Below are 17,500 nucleotides of genomic sequence, written 5' to 3'. Positions count from 1 at the left end.
TTATCACAAAGTCTTAGAGACTCACCCTGACCTTTTGATATATATTCCTTCCTTTTCAATGAGATCGAGGAACTAAAACTTTAATTGTGCTTTTCATTAATTTGGTGAAAAAAAAAGGCATTCAAAAAAATGTCGTCACCTGCTTGTCAAAGTTCGCAGTGCCCGTGTTAACACATTGCTCCAGTACTTAACCGTTTTCACCAATCTCGGTAATCAAGTCCATGAGAATAATTCGTGTTCGTATTGACGTTTAAATTCGAGCATGTTTGAATTCGTGTACGGATCACTGGTATTCGTGTACGAACATAAGATGTTTGAGATCGAGTACGGATTCCAACCATGTTTAGTTCATGTAACTTGTATTCGTATACGGATTACAAACGACGTGTGTATTGGAGTACGGATCACTGGTAATCGTGTACGGATAGCAATGCGAGGTCTTATTGCGGAAGTCGTACTCGGTTACTCAGCAAAGTATAATGATCCGAACAAATTTACGCAGACTATTAAACATCGCGCCGTATCACCGCTTCCGGTTAAATTTGGCGTGGTTTTGAGTCGTTCATGGTTGAGTGCATGCAGTGGAAAAGTAGGTCATGCATGCTGGAATATTCAACCGCTTTCCCATAAACGCGTATTCGATCGTCGATCAACGCCTTCGATACAACTTCACCCTTTATGAATAAGGCGTTTTCTGTCGCTGGTTGGGTCTTTAATCTCAAAAGGTGAGTTAAAAGTTCGCTTTTGTGCGTTCTCTTTGTTCTATAATACGTATGTGCACTTAACTGAAGTGCTGTTTTGGGAGCCAACGCGTTCCAAACTGAACTAGCAAGCTTATAAATCGAAACCATCGATCAGTTGTTGGGAATCGATCCATGTTCAAGTTGAACTCCCTCACTGATCATTTGTTACTTCTCTTGACAGCTTTTCAACTTTCCGCTCCAGTTCTACTCTTTTTGCATATTAGGCATAAATGATTTGTGTTATGAAAGTTAAAAGTTTGATCATTTTAGTTTTATGTGCAACCGAGGTCGATTTCCCTTTATCGAGCTCGCAAATAAAAGTGAACACGATTTCCAAAACAGAGCTCCGATTTAGTCGTGTACGCAGACACAAGGACCGCGAATTTGAAAGCGAGCTCGCAGTGTAAGTCGAGCTCGATCGAGTCTGAGCACGATGGCCACACTGGATGTCGAATCTTTCAAGTTCCAGTTTGTTAAAACCTCGGATCGTTTTGACATCGTTATTTTTCGAGCTTGACTTCTTATCGTCCTCAACAAATCGAGAGCGATTTCAATCGAGCTTGGATCTCATTCCGTTGAAAATCGAGGTCGATTTCATTTTTTCTTTTCTTTTCCACTTATCGCGTGATTGCATCTTTCGTTTTGTTTTGCATAAAATTCAAATTTTAATAAACATAACTTGGAAATAAAGTGGTTTATTATAAAACTGAGTAGTAGTTATTTTTGCATTATTTTTCCAAAACCTTTTCCCCTGATGATGATGGTTCAGCAGCCTTTCAAATTGCTTTCTCTTTGGCTGCCTTTCTGAGCGTTATTCCAGTTTCTGCACGATTTTGTGACCTCATATCACAATTTGAAGTAACTTCTTTGCGTAAAAATGTACTGACCGCCGCAGACTGGACATAGCCTTGCGCTTGTCGCCGTTAAAATCTATTACCCAGTTATTGAATTGAAAACGAAGAGAGAAACCAAACTATTAACACGGTGCGAAAGACGTGACGGACAACCCACAGCTTGGTGCAATTGCATGAAATTGAGGGGAAGATGCAGTTTCGCTTCATGTGCGCCTTCGCATTATATACCTAGAAATTTCTCACCGTAATCGCTTATGGACGGTGCCTACTATTGTTATTTCGCATACGGTCTGCGCATCTCGAGATACTCGGATTTCTTATAGCTGGTGCTTATTAATACAGGGATATCTTTGCGCTGTTCAACCACGCATTTTTCAGAGATAATTAAGCTTCAATTGAGAAAGAATGCTATACATTGCTTTGTATTTTAAAGGTTTTTACGCATATTATTCATCAATTATCTTTGAAAAATGAGTGGTTACCCCCAATTCAGTAACAATTGTTAAGATCTATATTTCCTGCATAATCATAAACCGGGGCTGAGTGTCGTCTGCATATGCATGGATTTTTGGTTGATAGGTTTTAATAACTTCAAACAGCTTACTAGCATAGACAGAAAAGAGCAGCGGTCCTACATGACCCTTGAGGAACACCGAATGATAGGTGAGATCTGTCTGACAGTTGACCGCAACACGCTGAGAGCGACCAGACAAGTAGGAGGCGAACCATTTGAGAACATCTCCTGTGACACCAAACGACGTTTCTAGGCGCCGCAAGAGTATGGCGTGGTCAACCGTATCAAATGCTGCGCTTAATCAAGCAATACCAGCAAAGACACGTGCTGGCGATTCATGTCAATCAGGATGTCGTTAAGAAGGGTGTCTTTAACTATTTTAAGCAGCGCCGTCTCAGTACTGTGTGATTTCCTATAAGCCGACTGCAAATACAGGAAATAGTTCATTATCTGTAACGCGGGTGTACAACTGGTCAAAGACTGCCCTCTCAGTAATCTTGGATACAAATAATAGATTGCTGAGTGGTCGCAAGTTCTTGTAAGCAGAGTCCTTGGCGTCCTTTTTAAGCAAAGGGTTTACGATCGCTTCCTTCCACGCGGAAGGGAAGTGTGCAATAGACAAAGGTGCATTTACTATTTTCGTGATCACAGGAAGTAAAACATCTAATGAATCAGACACCAGATCAAAGCACCGCACCGCACCACCATAGCTAAAACTGTCTTTCAAAAAAATGGTATTGGAACAGCAAGTTTGTTCACGGTGTCCCTCGGTGAATATTTAGTAGCGTCAGATCGATTGATAAATACATCGCTTCAATACTCGGGTGTAAGACCATTTAAGGATTTAAAGACCATAGTGATTTTCTGCTGCCTACCCAACTTGCTAAACTCGAAGATATGGTAAGAAACAGCAGAAAAACGATCTTTAGTAGAAAGTTGATTTTTATTCTGATCAACAATAACAGATTTAGTTTTTGCCTATGGCCAAAGCGATCTTCTAATGGAAAATTGGGTGCTTCGTTTTCGAGTTGGGATTCCGCTTCGTTTTCGACTTAGGGTGCTTATTTCGATTTCGACCTTTTGTGTGCTTCGTGCTATGTTCTTCGTTTTCGAGTGCTTGGTTTTCGATGCTTCCCCTGCCGTAAAGCTCTGAGAGCAGAATAAATAAGCGTGCTGGTTTAGTTAGCTGTGCATGTTTAATGGCAGTAAGGCTCATAATTATCTAAACCGTCGGGTACTCTTAAAGCCGGAGACTTTTTTTCTTTTATCTTTACTGGGCGTAATTTCATTTTCCGTTTATTTGTGATAATGCTGGAGTCAAAACAACGTGATATCGCAGAGCTGATAATAGAATGATTTCCGCTACATATTTAAAACTGCAACTGAACAAATAACTTTCTGTGCCTTCGCCAAGTAAACACGACTCTCCCAAACTGCTGTTTTCTTGTTCTGCTGTAATCTCTGTATTGTTTAAACGCAGTCTTTTAAATTATTTGCAAAAGGTAAGTTAAGTGCTCCATAGGAGAAATCAATTCTATGGTCAGATTGTTAATTGACATTAGGTTGGCTCAAGAAATGCTCTTCTGTTTGCTAAGCTTATCAAAAAAAATTCTTGTCACCACATCACTATATCTTAGAGCTCGATTAAAAAAAAATGTGTGCGTTTTGCTTTGACACCATTACAGCTTGTTATAGTTTCTTTTTTTAAAGTTTAATTCATGCTAAATGTTTTATATTAGTTTCACACTGTGACAAAGGAACGGAAACGAAATGTATGTTTCTAGTACAGTGAGGCAAAGAAAGTAATTTGTGAGGTACGGACCATTCCAAGAAAAAAGAGTATTTCCATTTTGTTATTCGTGTTTCTTTTTTGCTTTTTTTTGCTTTTTTTTTTTTTTTAATCAGACTGCAGATTTCGTTCTTTGGTCGCGCTCTAATTACTATGCTGTGTCTTTCTGAGTGACTCACTGAGGTAAAAAGGTCAGTAATTTTCAAGTTCATCCTAATGATTGTAAATACTTTAATACTTCAAGAGTATTGAAACTAGCGCTGTGTGCTTGACTATACCGGTTCGCCAGCGGCTGATTAAAATTCAGGACGAATTAACAATATCCTAGACCTGCAGGCTTTACAAAACAACCGTTACGCTTGTTTGAATTGAACAAAAGTTTCAGGCGCGCTGCAGTTAAAGTGCCACTATAATCAAAAAATCATTTCTGTTTTCTTCAGATTTTCAGTGTGTTTGCTTAACACCTCACTGGCAAAATTTTGAGCTCGGGTATTTATCCAAAGGCTGTTTACTTTGAGTGTAAATTTTGGATTTCACGGTCCGCCAATACTCACGTTCAAAACTAACCGATGGGACCTCAGAGGGTTGGATCTAGGGAAAGTGACGTCATTTACTCACCAGCTTAAAACGCAGGCCATTTTATATGCAAAACACTAGTTTAAAAGTCTGAAAGCCCGAAACTCCCGTGCTGCATATTAATTAACTAAAGCCTCGTACACATCCATTGCATTCTTTAACTCATGAGTCTATGTCGTTATCTTCTCCTCGATCCAGCTCTCTCAAATATTCAATTAAGTTAGTAATGGCGGACCATTAAAAAGGAAAATTCTAGTTAAAATAAACAGGTGTCTTTTTGAAATCAAGGCTTAAAACTTGGGTCGCTTAGTGTTTAGTTAACATAGTTTTGAAATCCAAAAAAATAGGAGAACTGATTTTTTGGTCATAGTTTTTCATAAGTGGAGAAGTAAAGCGTTGATCGATATTTGCTTAAGTCCTGCTTCGTGGTAAACTTGACTTTTTATCTCACACTTTCTTGTTTTTTTAACTTATTCGAAAACTCCATCCATACATGACTATTTAATTGTCGCTATTCTTTTCTCGTGACAGTTCACTGTCCCGCCTTATCCGGATACCACTCATGCATTTGGTAGCAAAATCTTTCTTTCAGCTCTCTTCAACTACCTTACGTCCTCTGTTGCGATGTATTACCATCCACTTAGGGACGATTTTATTTTTGGGGGATCTGGATCTCTTACATTTAAGCCGACAAGACAAACTAGAGGATATGTGTTATTCACAACCGAGGCATCCACAAATACCTATAACATGAATATAAGTTTAGTCCATATCATGCATACGTCAACAAAGTATTTTGTTCAGATATTCAGTTTGTACAAGGGGAAGGGGGTTTACAGTCTCTAATAGACCTCAATGCCCCCCCCCCCCCACGTCCCCCTCAAAAAGGCTTCAAACATAAAGTATCATGTTCTTTCCCAAACTCAATGCAATTCCTTTCTACATGTGATGGACTTATGATGTTTCACAGTTTGTAATTTTAAAGCTCCAATAGCTGACAAATAAATTCTCTAACTTGCTCAATGAACCGCTGATCCTTGGCGTGCATTCATAACTTATTATGACGCCCAGTCAACTATGATCAAAAAAGTGAATAGGACATTTTATGACGAGTCCTTTCCCTTAGGTTCTTCTTTGCTTAAGTTGTCATTGTGCTGGGTTTTTAGTGATAAGTGACGTTTAGACCTCCGATTAAATGAAACGCGTTTTGTCATATAGCCATTGGTAAGTCAAATGCAAAACAAAGTGGCATGAATGCGTAAAGATTCAAGAAGCAATTTTTCAGAAGGAATATTTAAAGCTCTTGTTCTTTCCAAAGCGTTAGTTCACTATTGTGCTAGCATTCTGGCTCACTCGGTTTTCATTGGCAATGCGATGCTAAATTTTGCAACTGCCGAACTCCATATGAGTTATTTTATTTTATTTGTTTGACGATTAAGCAAGTAAAGCACAACTGTTTTGCTCAGTGTTTGACTTGTGAAAAAAAGAAAGGGGAGGGGGGGTTGTGTGGGGTTTGGAGTTATTGGTAAGCTACAGTCATCCATAACCTCCCAGTCTTACTTTATGCTTCTCGCTCTGTTATCTAACTCTGTGGCCGTTTTTTGTAAGAAAACAAATGAATTATTTCATCTAGAATCGTAATAGATTTCCTGCAAAAGGTGAGGGCAAATCCCCCGTGTTAACCCGTTGATACCACCCCTTAACTAATCACCCTGGGAGGAAATAGGGTGGGAAGAACGTTTTCGTTTCGAAGCTAAAAAGCAGACTAAACATCAAGCGTCTTTATCTTTCTTTCCTTCCAGCTTCATTTGACATCGATTTGACATTGGATCATCTCATGGAAAAAGTTTTAATTGTCATTTAGTTATTGAAGAATGGTAGATAGGAAGTTAGAGGTTGTAGAGCAGCGAATGCTAGAGCTTGCCATTGCGATAAGTGTAGGAGACAGATATCGTGAAGGAAGGGCTCATTTTCATCTCGGCGGTGCTTACCTCAACCTACCTGATTATCAACAGGCCATAAAAACTTATGCACAAGCATTACATATTTTCATAGAAATAGGCTGCAGGGCGGAGGAGGGATCAACCTATGGAAATCTGGGAATTCCGTATCTTCGTCTAGCTAATTTTAAACAAGCCATTGAGTACTACGAAAAACATCTTAGTATTGCTAAAGAAGTAGGTGATAGGGCCGGGGAGGGATCAGCTTATGGAAATCTGGGAAATGCCTATCGCAATCTAGGTAATTTTAAACAAGCCATTGAGTACTACGAAAAACATCTTAGTATTGCTAAAGAAGTAGGTAATAGGGCTGGGGAGGGATCAGCCTATGGAAATCTGGGAAATGCCTATCTTAGTCTTAGTAATTTTAAACAAGCCATTGAGTACTACGAAAAGCATCTTAGTATTGCTAAAGAAGTTGGTAATAGGGCTGGGGAGGGATCAGCTTATGGAAATCTGGGAAATGCCTATCGCAATCTAGGTAATTTTAAACAAGCCATTGAGTACTACGAAAAACATCTTAGTATTGCTAAAGAAGTAGGTAATAGGGCTGGGGAGGGATCAGCCTATGGAAATCTGGGAAATGCCTATCTTAGTCTTAGTAATTTTAAACAAGCCATTGAGTACTACGAAAAGCATCTTAGTATTGCTAAAGAAGTTGGTAATAGGGCTGGGGAGGGATCAGCCTATGGAAATCTGGGAAATGCCTATCTTAGTCTAGGTAATTTTAAAGAAGCCATTGAGTACTACGAAAAACATCTTAGTATTGCTAAAGAAGTAAGGGATAGGGCTGGAGAGGGATCAGCCTATGGAAATCTGGGAAATGCCTATCTGAGTCTAGGTAATTTTAAACAAGCCATTGAGTACTACGAAAAGCATCTTAGTATTGCTAAAGAAGTAGGTAATAGGGCTGGGGAGGGATCAGCCTATGGAAATCTGGGAATTGCCTATCGCAATCTAGGAGATTTTAAACAAGCCATTGAGTACTACGAAAAACATCTTAGTATTGCTAAAGAAGTAAGGGATAGGGCTGGGGAGGGATCAGCCTATGGAAATCTGGGAAATACCTATTGCAATCTAGGTAATTTTAAACAAGCCATTGAGTACTATGAAAAACATCTTAGTATTGCTAAAGAAGTAGGTAATAGGGCTGGGGAGGGATCAACCAATGGAAATCTGGGAAATGCCTATCTTAGTCTAGGTAATTTTAAAGAAGCCATTGATTACTACGAAAAACATCTTAGTATTGCTAAAGAAGTAAGGGATAGGGCTGGAGAGGGATCAGCCTATGGAAATCTGGGAAATGCCTATCTGAGTCTAGGTAATTTTAAACAAGCCATTGAGTACTACGAAAAGCATCTTAGTATTGCTAAAGAAGTAGGTAATAGGGCTGGGGAGGGATCAGCCTATGGAAATCTGGGAATTGCCTATCGCAATCTAGGAGATTTTAAACAAGCCATTGAGTACTACGAAAAACATCTTAGTATTGCTAAAGAAGTAAGGGATAGGGCTGGGGAGGGATCAGCCTATGGAAATCTGGGAAATACCTATTGCAATCTAGGTAATTTTAAACAAGCCATTGAGTACTACGAAAAACATCTTAGTATTGCTAAAGAAGTAGGTAATAGGGCTGGGGAGGGATCAACCAATGGAAATCTGGGAAATGCCTATCTTAGTCTAGGTAATTTTAAAGAAGCCATTGAGTACTACGAAAAACATCTTAGTATTGCTAAAGAAGTAGGTAATAGGGCTGGGGAGGGATTAGCCTATGGAAATCTGGGAAATGCGTATCGTATTCTAGGTAATTTTAAACAAGCCGTTGAGTACTATGAAAAACGTCTTAGTATTGCTAAAGAAGTAGGGGATAGGAATGGGGAGGGATCAGCGTATGTAAATCTGGGAAATGCCTACTGCAAGCTAGGTTATTTTAAGGAAGCCATGGAACACCATGAACACAGTCTTAGTATTTTCAAGGAAACTGGAGACTTTCTAAGAGAGGGAATCGCGTGGTATTCGCAAGGTCATGATCATGAATTGTTGGGTTCCTTGAGTAATGCACTCAGTTGTTATCGTTCAAGTATAAAACATTTTGATGAAACAAGGCATAGTCTGAAGTCAGAAGATGAATTAAAAGTAACCTTTCGTGATTCTTATCGCGTGGCATACACTGCTCTGTGGAGGACACTTTTGAAGAATGGAGAGATTGAAGAAGCTTTGTATGCTGCTGAGAAAGGTCGAGCACAGGCTTTGAGCGATATTTTGCAAGATCAATACGGCATTGACTCTCAGTCATTTTCTGCACTTGCTCCTAATCAAACTCTTATAGCTGCATTAGAGCTTTTACCTTCACAAGCCGTTTTTGTGGCACTTGACGAGAACAAGATCACGTTTTGGGTGCTAAGAAAAGACAGCAAGATCAGCTTTCGACAAAACGAAATCGCAAATGGAAGTGCTGATTTGTTGATGGAAACTATTTTGAAAGGGATCGGCGTAGGGGATGGTGTCAGATGCGAGAATCGTTCATTGGATCCACTACGCAATGACCTGTCTTGGAGCAAAAGATGCATCAGTGAGAAAGCAGTTCGACCATCTTCATCCTCCGTTGACTCTTTACAACCGTTGTATGATGTCTTACTCGGGCCAATTGCAGACTTGCTCCAAGGAAATGAGTTAATCGTTGTTCCCGATGGACCATTTTGCTTGGCTCCATATTCTGCGTTGAGTGAATCTATCAGGATCCGCACCGTTCCCTCGTTGACTGCTTTTAATGTGATCGTTGGTGCACCTGAAGACTTCCACAGTAAGACTGGAGCACTGCTTGTAGGTGATCCGTGGTTGAAGGAAGTTACTAACAAGAAGGGCGAACCCATTTTGGAACAGCTTCCGTGCGCAAAACAAGAAGTAGAGATGATTGGACAACTTCTGCAGACAACACCGCTGACTGGAAAAAGTGCCACGAAAGCTGAAGTGCTGAAAAGTATGAGATCAGTTGCTTTAGTTCACATTGCAGCACATGGATGCCAAAAAACGGGAGAAATTGCTTTAGCCCCAAATACCGAACGGAAATCGCAAATCCCCAAAGGGGAAGACTTCATTTTGAAAATGTCGGATGTTCAGACAATTTCTCTTCGAGAAAGGCTAGTTGTGCTGAGCTGTTGTCACAGTGGCCGGGGGGAAGTGAAGTCTGAGGGAGTGGTGGGAATTGCAAGGGCTTTCCTGTGTGCTGGAGCTCGGTCTGTTTTGGTGTCACTCTGGGCAATTGATGACGAGGTAACGTTGCTTTTCATGAGGAGCTTCTACCAGCACCTGGTAGATGGAAAAAGCGCAAGTGCAGCTCTTCAACAAGCAATGAAATCTTTCCGAGAGTCAAAGCAGTCTTGCTCTATAAAGCACTGGGCGCCATTTTTGCTGGTTGGCGATGATGTCACGCTGGAATTTCCAAAAAAATGGTAGGTGAAGTTCGAGTTTAACTCAGAAACAAGAATACTTTGAAATTGGAAAATTGACGATAGGAATCAAATAGGCCTAAGATGGCATGATAACGAGATGCTACAATAGACAAAAGTAGTTCGGAAGGTTATGTAAATGAACCGCACCATAGCTGTATGTACTTCAACCCGCTTCTGTTAAAGCGCAAAAGAAATAGTTTCACCTTTTCTTATATAGACCCCTCCCTTCTATTCAATGTTGGAGGGTAACTCAACAATTTCCCACTAAAACCATTCAGCTTTGCACAACATTGAATGAGGGGGGAGGGGAGAGAAGGAATGAAGACGTCAAACGTGCTAGCCTTCCCAACAGATTTGTCTATTATCGTAGCTTCGTAGTGTAAACAATTCAAAGTTTCCTCTAACACGCTTTTGTCATAAATGTAATTCCCACATGCTTATCACGCATGCACAGTAGCATATTTAAAGGATACACTTCACATTGGTGGAAAAACTGTTTTCGTTCAGCCATTTCTGAAGATGGGTCATTTATCACCTCGTGATGTCTCTTTTGGTGTTTCCGTTCTATGAATCTCCCATAGATCTCTAAACGTCATCTTTTGTAAGGAATTCGAAGACAGCATCGTCCTGCAGGTAGCCATTCGCATCGGCGCATTGTGTATGCTCAAAAGAACCAGCTATATTTAGAGCTGTTTTATTTATTTTTCTCTTTTTCCAGAATCGATGTCAAAGATGCTAGAAGACAACCTAGCAGAGCCGGACACTTAAGTGATTGCCGAACTTGTAAAAACAAAAGTAGAACGGGTTAACAAAGGCTTAGTAGAAGTTTACTGCTTTAACTAAACCAACAGACTGAGATTATTGTAAGTGAAATTATGACAGAAAGCTTAGATCTATAGTAAAATGCTAGTTTTACCCGTTATTTTTATACTTCGTTTCTCATATAATCTCAACGGTCAGTGTTGCTCGAATGGCGATCAAAATCATAGTGCTATAGTTGAGTTGCTAAAAATGATGTTTTATTTAGTTCTTTGAAACTGTTTTTGTTGTATGAGTGTAAGCCAGTTTCGAAAGAAAAGAAAAAAAAAAACACTTTTGCTGATGACCCTTAACATCAGACTTTTACCGTGATAAGGAAAAGAGATATGTCATTTGCAACATTCAAAGATCACAAAATAGAAGGGAAACGACGGGTGAAATTTTTTTCCTGTTCTTCTGCATAACAAATGAATGAAATCGTCAGGAATAAAGAAGACGTTTTTCTTTTCTTAATAAATTTCCAAGTTCTTTGTAGGGCTTACTCCCTCGAGTTATCGGTGGTGTTTTTAAGCAAAGTGAAAGAATGTGTTTGCATTCGAAAGAAGTTCAATTCTTGGAATAATAGTTATATAGGGAACTAACAAATCGGCTGCAAAGTTAGAAAAAAATCTCTGGAGCAAATTCATAGCCACCTTCACAACTGGAAAATTTTAAGGTGGCTCTGAATCCGCTGCAGATAATTTTTTATACCTTTGCAAAGAGTTTTATCTTTTCTTTCACTTTTTATCTTAGCTTGCTAACCACTTTTGAGCAATATAAAAAATGGGGGTCACGGAGTTCGTTTCTGAGATACAAGCTTTTGAAGACAAAATATAGGACATTTTTTTAGAAGGCATTTTCGTTGCTATGATAGATTTTTACGTCACATTAATGAGCGCACCTTGTTAAGAAATGATTGGTGTCTCATTTGGTACCATAACATTTGATGTTATGTGAAACAGCTGGGGTAGATTCAATCCTTCCAAATAGTACAGTTGGTTGAAACTTTTGGTTTGAGCCTCAAGGGAACAAAAGGCTACAGGCAGCCTATAGTATGGCCCTTAATTTACACCACGCTATGATCAAAAAACCACTTTTCCTTCAGATTTTTAACGTGCGTGTTTGCTTAAAACCTGCCTGACAAAAGTTTTAGCTTTGAATTTTATCCAAAGGCTGTTTACTTTGAGTTTAAGATTTGGATTTCACGGTCCATCATTACACATGTTCAAACCTGACCGACTGGACATAAGGGGGTCCTATCTCGGCCTGTCAAAGGTCGTACACCATTGAACAACTAATAATAAACTACTTTTTTCTGTCCTTAAAACGGTACTCCGTTTCTTTTATTGATCTTTTAGGGAATGAGATCATTTCTATTACCGGTATTTTTTTATGAATTTCTATGAAATGAAAGAAATATACAGTCCTATGTGTGTCTATAGGGAAAAAGGATCCCATTCTCTTTATCGTCTCATTTATATTGGGAACTCTGAGAAATGGAGCTCATTGCCATTGATCATGCATGCAGAACGTTGTGTTGCTTTTTCGTGCAATTAAAAGGAGTCAATGCATTTGTATAGGTAATCGCATGGGGCCGAGTAAAATTAAGGATTAATATCACGCGTGTTTTCAGAAGTTGCTGAAATTGCCCGAGTCGCGCAGCGACGAGGGCAATTTCAGCAACTTCTGAAAACACAAGTGATATTAATCCTTAATTTTACGAGGACCCATGCGGTTAATTGTTAATAACAAAGAGGGCAAAATTTTCTTAACACTGTTGAGGCACCTCGAAAAACAGACAGCTAAGCGGAGTTAAAACACTCGTTCGCTCGGAAGCAAAACAACTGACAAACAGACAAGCAAGTCAACTTGTTCTTTGCGTCCAAAACGAGTATAGATGATTGTTATTTACATCCACTCGAGAGGAAAATACGAGTTTCATTCGTGAACAACTGTAACAACGATTAAACCAAATGTTAAGCTTCAATTTATTTTATTCACCTGTGCTGTAGAGGTTTTTACCACTTGCAAATACGCATCCGTAAACAATGCGTGGTTGAACAGCACCAAGATATCCCTGTATTAATAAGCACCAGCCATAAGAAATACGGGTATCTCGAGATGCGCAGACCGTATGCGAAATAACAATAGTAGGCACCGTCCATAAGCGATTACGGTGAGAAGTTTCTAGGTATATAATGCGAAGGCACACATGAAGCGAAACTGCATCTTCACCTCAATTTCATGCAATTGCACCAAGCTGTGGGTTTTCCGTCACTTCTTTCGCACCGTGTTAATAGTTTGGTTTCTCTCTTCGTTTTCAATTCAATAACTGGGTAATAGATTTTAACGGCGACAAGCGCAAGGCTATGTCCAGTCTGCGGCGGTCAGTAGACTTTTACCCAAAGCTTCAAGTTGTGAAATGAGGTCTAAAAAATCGCGCGGAAGCTGGAATAACGCTCAGAAAGGCAGCCAAAGAGAAAGCAATTTGAAAGGCTGCTGAACCATCATCATCAGGGGAAAAGGTTTTGGACAAGTAATGCAAAAATAACTACTACTCAGTTTTATAATAAACCACTTTATTTCCAAGTTATATTTATTAGCATTTAAAGAGAGGAAAAGAATAACGGAGCAGGGAAGTTATGCAGGACTAGATAGTTTTCCTATCATTTCTTAGGGATATAGGTACTTTTATTGTACATGCAATCCACTGTCTTGTAAGTTAGCTTTTCTTACATTTTAAGGGAGGGCCACAGGTTTTTCAGTGCTGCACTGTCAAGTGTTACTCTCACGAAATGAAGTTATTTTTATTGTTGAAATTAACTTCTTCTTCTTCTCCTTCTTCTTCTTCTTCTTCTTCTTCTTATTATTATTATTATTATTATTATTATCTCGCATTATAAAACTTTGGAATGCTGTCCAAATTATGAGTAGTATAGGGTGCAAAACGAAAGATGCGATCACTCGATAAGTGGAAAAGAAAAGAAAAAATGAAATCGACCTCGATTTGCAAAGGAATGAAATCCAAGCTCGATTGAAATCGCTCTCCAATTTGTTGAGGTCGATAGGAAGTCAAGCTCGAAAAATAACGATAACGATCCGAGGGTTTAAACTGGAACTCGAAAGAAGCGACATCCAGTGTGGCCATCGTGCTCAGACTCGATCGAGCTCGACTTACAGTGCGAGCTCGCATTCAAATTCGTGGTCCTTGCGTCTGCGTACACGACTAAATCGGAGCTCTGTTTTGGACATCGTGTTCACTTTTATTTGCGAGTTCGATAAAGGGAAATCGACCTCGGTTGCACATAAAAGTAAAATGATCGATAAGAGTCGACGGAAATCGAGCTCGAGTCGCGTTCGTACTCGAGTAGTGATTCGTAGTCGATTTCTTGTATTCGTACTCGGTTGCTCAGGAACTAATACTGATCCATTGGTTAGGTATTGTTCTCATTCTTTTTCCTTTTATATACGTTATCTGTATCTACAACAAGTACTTAGTACCTAAAGTAAAAGCCTGTTAAAATGTTCTGCATACCTGTAATAGTTTACCGACAACCTTTCAAGGTTAAACATGTAGTGTAGATATAATAAAATCTTGTACAATGTACCTTAGCATGTTGGCTTGAAATTGGCTCCGACTGGAAGGATTAAGGAGGACAGCGACTACTGCCCTCTGATCTTCATACTCCTGCCAGCATATCTTTCGAAAGGGAAATGCATACATTCTAAGATGAGTTCAACCAGTGTATATATACAGGTTAAGATTTTAAGTGGGCAGGTGGTAAATCGAAGGTAATAACACTACTATAGTGGTCGGCCATGGCAAAAAGCTGGGTGTCTTACAGTCCTATTTTGCTTATGGTGTTTATGGAGCTGAACCCCTGGCAGCTGGCTTCTATTTAAACCCCTCCATACAGTTCTTGTTTGAAAGTGGACCACATTATTTATCTGCCTTTTCAAATGCCTCATGTCAAGGGAACAATTTATTTCATTTGCTTCATGAAAAAATTATTTTGTGAGTGAACTCACAAATCAAATGTTGCCAATAGTAGGCACATGGTGGCAAAGTATAATTATATAGATTGGTGATGCTTGTTTTCAACTAAAACGAAGTTTTTGAAATGTCAGTCACCTCTTCAAAGGAGTGGTTCAACAAAGGCACCATGAAAGTGTTTTCTTCTGCACATGAACCCTGCAGGAGACGTTCACACCTGTTTGTCTCGTCGCTTCTGCTTTCCATGCTAACTGATGTTCCTGTGGAATATGATTATTTGATAGCACATACTCTGCAAAGCATTTGTTCGATTTACTCAGGGTCACAACTTGCAACTTTACCCAGTGATTTTTCAAATAGGTGTGGTTGGACTACTAAAAATTGTTGTGCAAGTTATACTTACAGATTACATACCTACCTCCTAATCCATATGGAAACAAGTCTTCTTTTATTGTGCTGACTGAAATGATTTTTAAAATATAGATTGTTTAGTCTAGAATTTAACGAAAAAACTTGGACGTGTCGTTTTCCTTTGTTTTTATTTGTTTGAACGATTCGTGCCGTGTTGCATAAGGCCATCGGCATTTAGTCACATGTTCACAGTGAATTTTTGCTTTTGCACGTGCTCACAGATTGATCTTGTCCTTCAAAGCGTTTTTCTGTCCGATATCCTGCACAGAATGTAAGTTTTATCGTCTGTGGTATTTCCTTATTAGTTGTTCTTTAAGTTTATTTGTCATTTAATTTTATTCTTTCTTAGTTTTCACCGTTCATGACGCATCAAAATAGCTTTCGATGCCACGAGGTTGTGATGTTTATTCGAGTGGAAATTAAAGCTTACAAACGTCAATTATAACGCGTCGAATTATTGTGCGGACACAACATCGTGAAAAATTCTTTTGAAATCAGACGAGAAATAGAAAGGGATCTATTTTACCTGGATTACGTGGGCCACGAAAGCTTCGAGCTGCCTCCAGTGGAATGGACGCAATCAGTGGACTGGATCGCGGGATAGTGGATGGAGGAACAGACCAACACGATCCAGGTTTGGAGATAAATTTAGTTAATGCTGGAATCAACCTGCCGGTTTACGCTAGCCAGGATTTACCCCTGGATATTGGTATCACAGCCTCTACACTTCCTTTTGTGGTTAACCCACCCCCAACACAAAGGGCATTCGAAGGATACTCACTCCGTAAGGATCCTCCTCCAAATACACAGATCGATTTCAGCGAAATTGCTCGCCAACGAGAAATAAGTGAGAAACAGAGGCTTGCTTCTTCCTGGAATAAAGTTGCCAATTATGTTGAGGCCGAGACCCAGCAACTGCGCACTTGTCTTTACTCAAATTGGGACCCTGTATCAGCTCGTAAGAGGGTAGATAGTTTAAATCTTGCTTGGAAATCCTTTGAGGCCACACATGCGAAGTACGTGCCAGGCATACAGGAAAGGAAGCGCCTGCAACAAGTTGAGCAAAGGTTTAAGTCCCTCCAAGACTCAATGAATGATTTAATCGAAGAATGTGAAAGGCAGGTGAAATTTGAACAAGAAACCCACAAATGTGATGATGGAATTTCTGTAAGTGGAAAATCGCGCCAGAGCTCAACTACTTCAAAGACCTCCTCATCAAGGAAGGAAAAGTTACGTGCAGCACTTTTGGCAAAGAAGAAACTGGAGCTAGCCCAGAGAAGAGCTGAGGAGGAAGCTGAATTAGCCAGACAGAATGCAATGAGAGAGCTGAGACGATTGGAGGATGAGGCTGTTTTAGCTGAGCTTGACTGGAAGATCGAGAGAGACTTTGATGAAGAAACCGGTCAGCTGGAAACCGTTGATGATGTCGATAAGGTGCAATCCCAAGACAACCTTAAGCCTCTCCTTAAAGAACCGGAATCAAGAAGCTCCAAACCTCCTGAGCCAACTACGCGAGAAATGCCAGACCTTACACCTGTAGATTACTCCACCCCGTGCGATAAACTGCCAGCTACTTCAAAGTCAGCACCTTGGAATGGTAACTTAACCGCAAGGGAGCAAGGGAAGGAAGCATCACAGGCCCCCAACAGTCAAAGCCTACCATATGAAGTTCCTCGCTCTCTCCAATTCAATCGTGAGACTGCCTGTGATACTAATCAAGAGCAGAACACCCCAAAGACCATGTAGCAGCCATGTGGAAGGTGCAACTACTCAACGGCATTACTCCTACTCAGTTTGGTGGCAATCCAGCTGATTTCCCCTTCTTTAGAGATCAGGTCCGTACACACCTTGAGAGTGAGCTTCTCACTGATGCACAACGTGTTGAATATTTACCAAAATTCCTTAAAGGAGAAGCTCTGGAGGTAATTGAGCGAAATAGAGGATGCTCTTATTACGACCTCATGAGAAAATTGGAGGAACGTTTTGGTCGACCTGTCCAAGTGTCACAGGCCTGCATTGAAGGTCTCGTATCCGGTCCTAAGCTTGTTCCTGGTGACAATGTGAGTCTGCTTAATTTTTCTGAAAATTTGAATGCCGCTACGAAGATCCTCCAGGGTGATGTCGAACGTGAGGCGAGCGTAGCTACTAATATGAGGAAAATTGTTAATAGACTCCCGAATGACCTAATTGCAAAATGGCAGACTGAAAACTACGAAATTGTCAGCCGCCACAGGACTGCACGTCTGCAGGACATTGCCAAGTTTGTTAAGTGTCATTGTCTGAGAAAGTGTTCCAGGGGCCAAAAGTTGTGGTCAACCGATTTGGCTGAAACTTGGCACAGAAGTTGGGTATAATGAGATATTTCAAAAGCC

General features: G+C 40.0%; 3 protein-coding genes across 3 annotated transcripts in view; all 3 read left to right on the top strand.

The window, feature by feature from the left end:
* Positions 1-11,992, top strand: part of LOC137987971 (tetratricopeptide repeat protein 28-like) — a 52,625-nt gene extending 40,633 nt beyond the window's left edge. Inside the window, exons 5-6 of the mRNA XM_068834043.1 lie at positions 6,552-9,925; positions 10,644-11,992. Of these exons, the coding sequence (XP_068690144.1) occupies positions 6,552-9,925; position 10,644 (3,375 nt within the window). The 3' untranslated portion in view covers positions 10,645-11,992. The remainder of the gene's footprint in view (positions 1-6,551; positions 9,926-10,643) is intronic.
* The window catches only part of LOC137987972 (TNF receptor-associated factor 5-like), a 57,311-nt gene continuing 40,400 nt past the window's right edge, over positions 590-17,500 (top strand). Inside the window, exon 1 of the mRNA XM_068834044.1 lies at positions 590-725. The gene's annotated coding sequence lies outside the window, so the exon portion shown is untranslated. The remainder of the gene's footprint in view (positions 726-17,500) is intronic.
* On the top strand, positions 15,699-16,874 carry LOC137987984 (uncharacterized abhydrolase domain-containing protein DDB_G0269086-like). Its single transcript, XM_068834055.1, has one exon. It carries the CDS (start codon positions 15,699-15,701, stop codon positions 16,872-16,874), a length of 1,176 nt encoding a protein of 391 aa, XP_068690156.1.

This window comes from Montipora foliosa, unplaced genomic scaffold, assembly GCF_036669935.1.
Source record: "Montipora foliosa isolate CH-2021 unplaced genomic scaffold, ASM3666993v2 scaffold_400, whole genome shotgun sequence".
NCBI lineage: Eukaryota > Metazoa > Cnidaria > Anthozoa > Scleractinia > Acroporidae > Montipora > Montipora foliosa.
The sequence above is the reverse complement of the archived record's forward strand: the minus strand, read 5'-3'. Positions and strand labels throughout refer to the sequence as shown.

Coding starts and splice junctions, on each gene's coding strand:
- LOC137987984 (XM_068834055.1), top strand. CDS start 15,699: ATGGACGCAATCAGTGGACTGGATCGCGGGATAGTGGATGGAGGAACA.